At 42.5% G+C, this 11,098-nt stretch overlaps 1 protein-coding gene across 2 annotated transcripts in view; it reads left to right on the forward strand.

The window, feature by feature from the left end:
• mtcl2 (microtubule crosslinking factor 2) overlaps positions 1–11,098 on the forward strand; it is a 91,914-nt gene that overhangs the window by 73,800 nt on the left and 7,016 nt on the right. For both annotated transcript variants that reach the window (XM_080496400.1, XM_080496401.1), the window contains exons 12-17: positions 2,925–3,029; positions 3,962–4,192; positions 4,415–4,531; positions 4,856–5,023; positions 10,623–10,775; positions 10,916–11,032. In XM_080496400.1, the coding sequence (XP_080352526.1) occupies positions 2,925–3,029; positions 3,962–4,192; positions 4,415–4,531; positions 4,856–5,023; positions 10,623–10,775; positions 10,916–11,032 (891 nt within the window). The remainder of the gene's footprint in view (positions 1–2,924; positions 3,030–3,961; positions 4,193–4,414; positions 4,532–4,855; positions 5,024–10,622; positions 10,776–10,915; positions 11,033–11,098) is intronic.

Here is an 11,098-nt window from a genome sequence, read left to right on the forward strand (position 1 = left end):
TGTGCTCGTAGACAAACCGCCAACTTGACTGTCAGATAACTTGCTGAAAGGGTGAAGTATGAGCCAAGGTGAATGATGTCCAATTCTGGACCCGGGCCCGTCTCAGGAACAGATCCACAAATTATATGTCACTTTCATTAAAATCTGCGGATAGGGCATTTGGCCTCGTACATGTCGTAAACCTTACAATCCAGAATATGGTCTTGGAGTTCGGAAATGATAAAACACAAGCATGTGACTCCTGCCTGTGATCTGCAGTCGTACTTCAACTTCGAGTAAAAATGTTACCAAGTAAAGATGCAGAATGCTTTTCTCAGAAACATTCAAAGTAGGAGTTACATTTCCCCCCCCCCCCACATCTAAATGCTTTATTGATACAATGTATCTGTACTAAATATAAAAAAGCAACATAGAAAGTCACAGTGACCCTATAATTGTGTTTGAACAGCCACTTACTCTTTCTGGAAGCTTTGTGAATGTTACCAGCTTTGTTCTGTTCAGACATAAAACATTTAATTGTTTGTGTGGTTAGTTAACTTTCTTGTTTGGCTGTAATTCTGGCTTGGAAGCCAATCAGACAACATTTTATTAACAATCTGTAAAGCAAGTTTTGAAAGTCCAACGAGTTGGAATTTTCTTCGTGGCCCTGTGTGTTGCTGCAGTGGTTAAATTTGCAAATTGTAATCCCATTAAAAATGACGTATTGGCGGATTTCTGTTCTGTACGAGCAATAATCTGTTGTTTTGTGCCTTTCGTTGGGATGAGGACTGATACTAAGGTTGTGTGATTAATAAGTGATGACTTGTTTTTGAACAGAGATTCAGTTTTAACTGAAGGACGCGACCTGCAGTTGAACCCTCAGATGGTTTGGAGGACATGGCATTGAGCTGTGTTTTTATGAGCTATTCCATGTCAACATTTACCTCAGTGAATCACATCTCTTTGCAGATTCAATGCTCCTATGTGATGTGTATTCTCCCATTAATCTGGATGCTCCTCTCAAAGTGGTTGAAACTGTAGCTCGCGTTTAAAGTTACGCAGACTGCAGATGTGTGTGCTGTTGCTTGAAATAGCTGCGGTGGTGTCAGACTCATTGCTAGCAACACGGTCTTGTAAACAAACACAAACAAAGGGTGACTTCACCGGCTGCTACGGGGCCGACACGCAGAGAGGATCTGTGTTTGGTTAACCTTCAGCTACGCGTGTCTTAATGTTAACTAAGGCTGGGTGTATCTCTGTAGGCTGAATAGAGAAGAGTCTCCAAAAGAGTGTAATAAAATGTTATGAGAAACAAACACACAAACAAACACAAAGCTTGTGATGTTGTATACTCAGAATATAGCTTATAAGCTACATAAGCTGGAGACAGTTAGACAGTGTAGCTTCATCAAACAAGCACTGTGGTTTCTATGATTTGGTAAATGTGGTGAAAACACTCTCCAGTTGAGGGATAGATCACACAAACTTCAGTTATTGTCATCCGATAGGATTTTCAAAATCTTGCTGCTAAAGTACGCTAACTACAACCTGGCTCCATTACCAAGAGTGCTGCAGAAAGACTGTAAAACTGACATACGGACAGATGACGAAGTCACTTTCAACTAGTCCCAGAAGAATATGGACTGAGAGTCATGACACTCTGGAGGATGTCATTGTTGTTGTTGTTGTTGTTGTCCATCTACTTGTGCATGTGCAGAAGAACTGTTTACCACAGACGTGGTGACCATGGACAGTAGCAGCATGTCCGCCGTCTACGTGAAGAATGAGCTTGAGCGTTTTCAGAAAGTCGCGTTTTCCCACGTTTAGACTGAGACAGACAGCCTCACAGTGTTTTCAAAAAGTTCTGTCTTGGAAGCCATTTCCAAAAATTTGTTTTTTCAGTGGCTTTGTACAGCATTGTTGTGTAAACAGACTCCCAAAACACAACCAACATTTTGCGTATTTGCTTGAAAACAGTGTTGTGTAACTCGGGCCCTAGACCATGTGACTTTGAAGAGAACATCAACAAGTATTACATGCAGGGTAAAAACACTATAAGTTATAAACAGCATAAGCTATTAAAAAGGCTATAAAGAAAAATGTAGGATGGTTGCAGACAACAATTATCGAGTAATTGTTTTAAAATAATAAATTATGAAGATTCCACATTAAGTGGCTGCTTTGTGCCGGGATTCTCAACACTAATAACAAAATGGTTTTAATATGAATCACTGAGCTGAAACTGCAGCTCAGTGTGAGAAAAAAACATATTTTGACATGATAATGTGAGTTGAAATGTTCGAGGCATAAACATGAGAAGAATTGAAGACTGTTATTCATTGTTTTTCTCTTGTGAAGAGACTCAGATCCTGATCATTTCAAGGTTAATTCTCAGACTTTAAAGTGGTGTGTTTGAACACTGGGAGTCTGTACGGAGCCGAGGTCAGAGCGGAGGGTGGAGGTTGTGTGTGAGCGGTTCGGGCTCTGGTGGAGGGTGATGGGGGGCAGAGGCCGGGCCCAGCGGAGGGTGACAGAGGACATTAATGGTACAGCAGTGGGTCGATGGATCGCACTCACTCAGCAGCTAAATGAGGCGTGCGTGCGTGTGCGCGTGTGTGTGTGTGTGTGTGTGTGTGTGTGTGTGTGTGTGTGTGTGTGTGTGCGTGTGTGTACAGTAGCGTGCCACAGCTGAAGTGTGATTTAAAGGGTGTTGTAGCACAAAACTGCCACGTTATGTGCTTCCCACACTTTGCTGTTTCTGCCTTTTTCACTTTCATCGAACTGTCACTTCTCCCCTCGCCGCTGGGTTTTTTTGTTTTTTTTTTACTTAATTTTCCCTGTCGTCTTTTTCCTCCTTGTTCCATGTGTTTGATCCTTTTCAATCCCTTTTCTTAATTTTCTTTTTTCCCCGGACTTCACTCATCTCTGTTGTTGCCCCCCTCCAGTTCACCCCGTCCTCTGACCTCCAGGAGGAGTCTGCTCAGGGGCCTCAGGAGGAGCCACAGAAAGAGAGACAGATTCAGAAAGGAATCACTGTCACACTAACGCAGGTCAGAATGCAACTAATATATTAAATGTTAGAAAACCAGGACTGCCAGCCTCTAATGATCTGGAGGGCTTTTAATCATCCTATACAATAGTTTATTACAGAAGTATATTACTGTATATCATTGCATTTAGGCTCACATTTCCTCTATATATTAATTTTTCACTGCTACTGCACATATTCTGCTTGTTATTCTACTACTACAACCACTAAGCCTACGTTTTGTCTTCTTGCTTCTTTTTACATATAATCAGTGTTTTAGAAACTCACTGAAACTTAACTGTGTGGTTGCAGAAATTACACAGAGGAGCTGGTTCAAATCACTACTCATCATCTTGCTGCCTAGTTTTCCATATTATGTTTGAATGTGCTGATAAAGTAAAGATTTTCTCTCATACACTTGGTTTAAAAGTCGAAATGTGTCGTGTAGATGTGTTTTTAACTGGATGTTTGATTACTGTTTTGTAATATAAAGGTTTTTGAAAATGACTTGACTCCAATATTAAAGAAAGGGCTGTCTAAAAATCACAGCAGGTTAAACCAGGGTTGCCAAACACATTTTAGTTCAGGGCCCTACTTCAAGTTAAGTGGGTCCCAGTAAAATAATGCCATAATAACCTTTAGAATTAAACTTCAAAGTTTTACTTTGTTGTGCTACAGAGTGTACATGATGAAACTGTCTATAGTTTTAGAAAACCACACAATTATGACCAAAATGACTACAATCTCAACATAAAACCCCTTTAATTGTGACTTTCTGGTGCAAAATACCGTGAAATGTCCAAATAACCTAATCGGTAGCTGTTGCATTATGCATGTTTTTACAAACTCGCCCAGACAGCATGGCTCTGAGCATGGACTTTTTGCCTCCCTCAAGAAGAGAAATGTAGTATTTCCTCCGGTGGTCCCTGATTGTCCTGTTTTGTTGTCTCTCAGCTGCAGGAGGAGCACCAGAAGGCCCTGCTCAGACGGGACTTCCAGCTGCAGAGTTTGGGGCTTCAGGCGCGGCTCCAGCAGAAGCTGTGGAGCCAGGAGAGGACTCTGCTGATCCAGGAGTCCCAGCACCTCAAACAGGCTCTGCTGCTGCTCAGCCTCAAGCTGCGCTGCTTCCTCAAACAGTGGAGGCTCAGCTGCAAGAAGGACACGGAGTGGAAAGATGTCCTGGAGGTTGGTAGATTAAGGAGAATGAAGATGAATGTCTGTGCAAGCTGCGAGAGGCTCCTTGTACTGCTGACCTGCAGAATTCAATCAATCGAACCTGAAAAACCGTTTCTTTTTTTTAAACATTTGATGGCAACTCACCTTCAATCAAAAATGCATTAAATATGTTAAATTAAATTAGTTTTATAGTTTTATATTGGTTGTTCTGCTCATGCAAATGTTTTTTAGATGAACAGCCTGAAGGACCTTTACCTTCTCTTGGAGGAGGAGAACCTGCCGAGTCCCACCCACCAGAGTGACAAGAAGGGGTCTGCAGACGAGCAGCCTCTCAGCCCAACTATCAAGGTGGGGAAAGTGACTGTCTCACACACAGGAACATTAGGCCTGCACAGTACATAAACTACAACTCAACTAATCACACTTTATCAATGCCCTATTTCTTGGATGCAGTGGGCAGCCATATTAAGGCACTCGGGGTAGCTGAGGGGGGTGGGGGGGGGGGGGGGGGGGGGGGGGGGGGCAAGGGTCAAGGGACAAATGATTTATCGTGGTTAATTGACAAAGTTTGTGCAAGTAACTACTCAAAAAACTTTGAAATGATTACACATCACATGTTTTGCGAACGTCGTGCTTCCCTGCCGCTCTTACACGGATTTCTGTTCCCTGCAGTCGAGTGCGGTGAGCAGCACTCTGGCCGACCTGAAGGTTGCGCTGCAGGACCTGAGCGGAGAGCTCCGGCAGGAGAGGCAAGGCTCCCAGGAGCTCACGCAGCAGTTCGCAAAGGCCAAGGCATCATGGGAAGTGGAGAGGACCGAACTGAAGAGCCTCATCACGCAGGTGAGGAGAAAAATGACATGCAGTGTAACCTTTTTATTTGCAACCCTACAACCACTGTGATGCCCCAAAGCCTCGTGAAATCGACGGGGCTGTTGTTTTCGGTGTCAGGAGACAGATGTTTCAAGACAAGAAGAGTCATAACTGTTGCAAAGGTGTTGGCCTCCGCGTCTCCCTCTGTAAATCAGAGCAGGAGCAGGAATGAGGACGAATTCAGAGAAATCAAAACAAACAAGCTATAAATCGAGGAGGATTCCACCCGGTGGCCTCGATGCAACATGAAAGGGGAAACATTTGTTTCAACAACATTCAGCTGACATTTAAAATTGGTGACACCCCGAGGGAGATGGTTCCGACTTCTCTATCTGTCAATTTGGTTTATTCGTCCCACTTTCCTCTCCCTCCATCTGTCCTGTCCACAGGTGGTGAGTAAGAGTCAAATCATTGTATCCTCCTCCTCCTCCTCCTCCTCCTCTCCACTCTCATTGTGTCTCTGTCTGCCTCATAACAGCAGCCGAGGCGGTAATTGCATTAATTAACAACCTCTGAGGTAGAACACAGCCCGCGAGTTACCGACCCAGTGATTGAGCCGCAGTGAGAGGAAAGATAAAAGAGAGGAGACGGAGAGTTTTCCTGTTGATGTTCAGCTATTATATAAGCCTTTCTCTGGGTTCTGATCCACCAGTGTAAATTATTTGACTGCCTAATTGTGTCATATGTTGACAATATATATGTTATGTATGAAACAAAGTGTCAAATAATGAGGCATCTAATTAACCATGTTCAGTTTGACCAAGTTAATGATGTCCGTCTCCTCCAGACACAACAAAGACCGGCAAAATGGTGAAGCTGGTGTCACATTTTTGTAGGGTTATGACATTTGGATGAGATGACCTTTGTGTTTCAGACATAAAGTGAACTGAAGGTGATGAGAAAAGGAGCACTTTTAACGTAAATGAAATCGAGCACGTCAGTTCCACTTTCAGTGGAAATCTTCAATCTTTGAGCTCAAACTTGACAGAAGTTATAGTCTGAGCCACATTCAAAACCATTCCCTCTGTCCCAGCCTCAGTACTAAGTTGAATGTAAACCTGAAAGAAAGATCATAAAAGTTATCCGAAGCGGTAAACATCCGCACGACGGAGATTTTGACCCTGCCGCCACAACAACAGCAAATACACACAGAGGCACGCAGGATGGATTCATTAATTATTGTCACGATCGGAGAGATTCAGGCGTTCAGTGTGAGATCATACGTCTTGAGAGATCCCAAAACGCTGCAGAGATATAAGACGCCGTCTTTTTCCGAACTGTGACACAGAAGCGGGTTTTTATGAGGGGGAATTTATGGACAAACCTTTGTGGCTTAATCGGAGGTGAAATCACCCGCCTGTGATTCATTCTGAGCCGAGCCGATTCCTCACGACATTCACCGACATTTGAATATCCGTGATCACGCTTGCCTCGAATGAAAAAGAGTGAGAGTTAGATAAGGCGTTGTTACATCAGTCTCGGTACTTGGGGTGAAATCTTTTCCCAGCAGGGTTTTTTCTCACAATTTATCTTTTAAAGAAATTAGGATAAAAATTCATATGTGAACTAATAATTATGTTAAAACACAAATTTTTTTTGTTACTAAATTTGTTGTAAAAGCAATAAAGAGCTTAATAACTGTTCCAACCGATAAACGAAGACCATATAGATTTCAGGTCAAAGCCTCGAACTTGCACAAAAAGACATTTTCTCTGTAAAGCAACAATCGATAACAGTTATATTTCATCATGGGACAGAGATTACAAACTCCAGTTTAGTCTGCGCAATGTGGCTCATTATGCCACACTTTAGGAATCGCTGGCTGACAGTAATTGAAAGAAATGAATGCGAGTCATTGGATTGTCCCCATTAGGCATGGAAACATAATGCATGTATGTGTGTGTTACCCTGGCCTAGATACCACAGCTGGAATCAATCTCTCCTCTGCCGCTGTAAAGTGTGCCGTCAATTCACACTGGTGTTACTTGGGCAAAGGCACTTGTGTATATACTGTGTGTGTGTGTGTGTGTGTGCAGCTGCATTAGTGCCAACGCCTCCTGGCAGCGCTCAGCAGGTCCTCCAGCTGTTGCTTGGCTGAATGAGTCGACTCAATTTCAAACGCTGTCCTCCCTGATCAAACCGTCTTTGACAAGAAATTATCCGCACCGTGCAGCTCAATAAACAAACACCATCGGTGAACTACAGTACAAACTGCATCCTGAAGCCTGAAAGCATGCAGGACAGCTCTCCCTCCCTTTTTTTTTTTCTTTAATCAGTCATTCATCCCAACTGTACTACATGATGCAAACACCTGCCGCCACTGTGATGAGACAGCGAGCAGCTGGAAGCTCTGCTGGCTTGTCGATCGCATCTGTTCGGCTCATGAAATGAGGATGACAAATGATACGGGAATATACATTAGTACAAGTGCAGCTTTGACTATGTGTCGTACGCGTGAGACCAGCTTCGTTGTTTATTACAAAATCGCACATGGATTGACACTCCAGAAAATTACTTTTTCTGGTTATTTATGCAGCGAAAACTCAGAATGGGATTCAAGTGAAAAGGAAAAAGGGTTTCCAGAGCCTTACAGTCAGCCGTTTACATTCATTATATTTAATATCTGTGTGTTATGTAATCTTGGTCTTGTTCTTGTGTATAAGCCTGGACCTCTCAGGAGGATTGTGGTTGTGGCTTGGCCTCGATTAGCATCTAAAGGGCTGATGGTGAAGATAAAAGCATCACTTCTGTTGTTTCCTGGAAGGAAAAACCTTCCGCAGGCAATTAATTAAGCCAACACAAAATCCTCTGTATGTTTTCTTTGCATTGTCACAAAATTATTTACGACATTAGTGTATACAGTTTGTTGTGGGATCTTTCTTGTAATTGTGTTTTAAAAAATAAAGAAAACAGTGCTCCGACAAAAAAAGTGGTTTTATTAACATTTCATTCATACAGCCTTTAGATTCATGGTTTTTATTTGTAGAGCGATGAAAGCTAATTGTTGTCCTTCTCTAGTTGAAACCTTGTGTATATACTGGATGGTATTAACAGGCTGTAGATTAGCAAATAAACAGCTAATGAGGCATTAGTTAGCACTAATTTAGCATTGAATTATTCATAATTTTCCAATGGAGACAAATTACTTTGGCCGACATAATGAAATATGAGATATTAATTTTATATAGCAGATTTTGTAATTAATGCATTGATTTACTGTAATGGTAATGAAGTTGACTTGATATCCTGCTACCATATCACACACTCACACACACACATTCCATTAAGACACTCAAAGAAGACAGCTGCATGATGAATGTGTGAGTTGTCATCCATCCATTTAATTTGGTTTATTTCTCATGGTTTGTTCTATCTAGTTCTTATATTGTTGCTGTGTTTACTTTTACTTGACCTGCCTAAAAGGCCAGCCAGGAGTTTGATCTTCACTATTGCTTTGTCATCTTATCTTATCTTCTTGGTCAAGTTCGATTGTATGTCACATCTCATATCGACAAAACACAGAAAATTGTGGTTGTATCTTTGATTGTGGAAGCGACGTGCAGTCAAACTGTCATAACCAGAGATTGTACTCTCATTGCACAGTGTAGTAATGTATAAGACAGGTAAAATCTCTAAAATAAGTCTGTAGAAAGCTTTCGCGTGTGTATGAGGTCCTATGATCATACACATGTAGGCGAGTCTTGCCCCTGATTGTGCAATCTGTGCCTTGTTTTCCTTATGTGGTTTTGGTTTTTCCTCGAGGAACTTCAGACTAAACAAGAGCAATCAGAGATTTCTGACATCTGCCAAAGGTTAACATGGACTCAGAATTTTGGTGAAAATCTGTCATGTAGTTTTGACGTAACTCTTTAAACCCTATAAAATGTGATCTGGATTCAGATCTAGATCTCGTCCAAAAGTGGTTGGCATCTTCCATGGCCTAATATCTATCTGTGGTGAAAAGTTTGACAAAATCCCTGTCGCAGTTTTCATAAAACCTTGCTAACAGACATACAAACGGCCAATGATTTTATTATTACCTTGGCGGATGTAATAAATCTGTAAATTAATGAGTCTAATCCCTAAAAATGTTCAAATAATGCATCTTGTCTTTTTTGGCCTCACGTAACCTCATTTTGTTTGGATTGAAGTTAAATTAAATGCAAATTAACATTTATTCCTCGTCTATTTATTTTCCCATATGTAATGAAACAAGCTGCTCATTAGAGCCGAACCTTAAAGTCCATTGATGGGATTATTCAACCTAAATTAATATATCCACTGCTTTCATTTTTAAAGTTTTAGCTGAGTAAACAGCGTTAATTGAAGTTGCTAAATCGTGAGTGGCGAGTCGTGTAGCGGGCGGCAGCGCCGGTCCACCAATAAACACCAGTCATCCAATAAAAAGAAAAATAACTCCCTCCTTCTTGGCGCCTCAGCAGTAAACCTCTTTAAAACATGGGGCTCGTTAGGCGTCCATCATTAATGAGAAATGCTGCGTTGCCATAGGAGACACGCCTCGGCCTGAGCGCGCGTGCTTTCCACTCCGATTGGTTGCCTGGCGGCTCCGTGAGCACCATCTTCGGACGCCGCAGAGCCAGACAGAGAGAGGATTGATGGGTCTGGGATGTGTGGATGCTGCTCACGTTGGTGTGTCTGCCTGTTTGTCAAACTGATGGCCCCGGTAGTGTCGACTGTGTGAACCATGAGGCTCAGATGGAGGGGGGTGGGGGGATGAAGCAGAGCTGCTCATGAAAAATTCAATCAAACCCACCTACAGACTCTGTGACAGCAGGCCAGATTCGCAGAGGGTGAAGAAAAGGGCGAGAGAGCCTAAAATAGAGGGTGAGAAGGCTGCAGAGAGAGAGGGAGCAGGGGTGAGATAGAGAGAGGGTGAGAATGGATTAGAGCGACAGAAACAGGAGGAGTAAACATGAAGATGCTGGGATTTCTTAGCTCAAATCTCAACATTAAATGACTCCTTATTGGTTCTTCATTACAAGCTCTATTATTACAAATGATTTATGTTTTTGTGCTACAACCAAAAAATAAAAAGTTGAGATTTCTAAAGTAATTCACGAGGAAATGTTGATCTTTTTACATTGGTATCATTACCTGATGACGTTTGAGTCACTATGAAGTTTTGCATTGATCATTTTTAACCTTTCCTGAAATTGACTTTCCATATCGGCTCTTCCTGAGATCACAAAAAAAAAACTAAACTTAACATTCTACTCATTATTCTATAAAAGGAAATTCTATTTCAGTGGTGGAACAAATAGAAATTGTAGTCGGGTTTGATTCTCTATCTCCCCTTGTTTACATGTCAAAGTGTCTTTGAGCAAGACACTGAACCCCCTGATTGCTCCAAGTGAATGGACTGAACGCCTTACATGGCAGCCGCCTCTGTTGGTGTGTGAATGTGTGTGACTGGGTGAATGTGATTAACAGTGTGAAGCACTTTGGGGGCAGCTCAAGCAGTGGACGAGCTCTATATAGTGACATTCATTTACCATTTCATATTGTGAATAAAAAAACCACACTGGTCTTTCTGTCTTTTGTCTTCCAGCTTGAGTCGAAAGCAGGCAAAGTGGCGACAGCCGTGTCCTCCACCGATGCACTGGACCCTCCAGACCTGAAGGTGGCACTAAAGCGGGAACGTGAAGAGCACCAGCATCTCTTGGCTGAGTCCTACGCTGCTGTGATGGATCTGACCAAACAGGTGAGTGACTGTAAATGTGCGTCTGGATTGAAGTTGAATTTCAACTCGTGAAGGGTTCTGGCAACAAATTCCTGAGACCCTTCACTTAACATCTCCATCTTCCATGCCTCTTCTCTGACTTTTGCCTCCTGTGGTCTCAGCTCCAGATCGGAGAGAGGAACTGGGGCAGAGAGAAGCTGGAGCTGCTGGAGAGGTTCAGCCAGGAGAGAACTCAGTGGGAGCAGAGGCTGAGGGAGGCCGCCGCTCTGCAGGGGAAGGTATGACATCCGGGGGTTTGTGAGAGAAATGTCAGAGATGGAGGAGAGATGAAGGACCGTGCTTAT

The sequence above is a fragment of the Blennius ocellaris genome (assembly GCF_963422515.1).
Source record: "Blennius ocellaris genome assembly, chromosome: 5".
In the NCBI taxonomy this organism is placed as follows: domain Eukaryota; kingdom Metazoa; phylum Chordata; class Actinopteri; order Blenniiformes; family Blenniidae; genus Blennius; species Blennius ocellaris.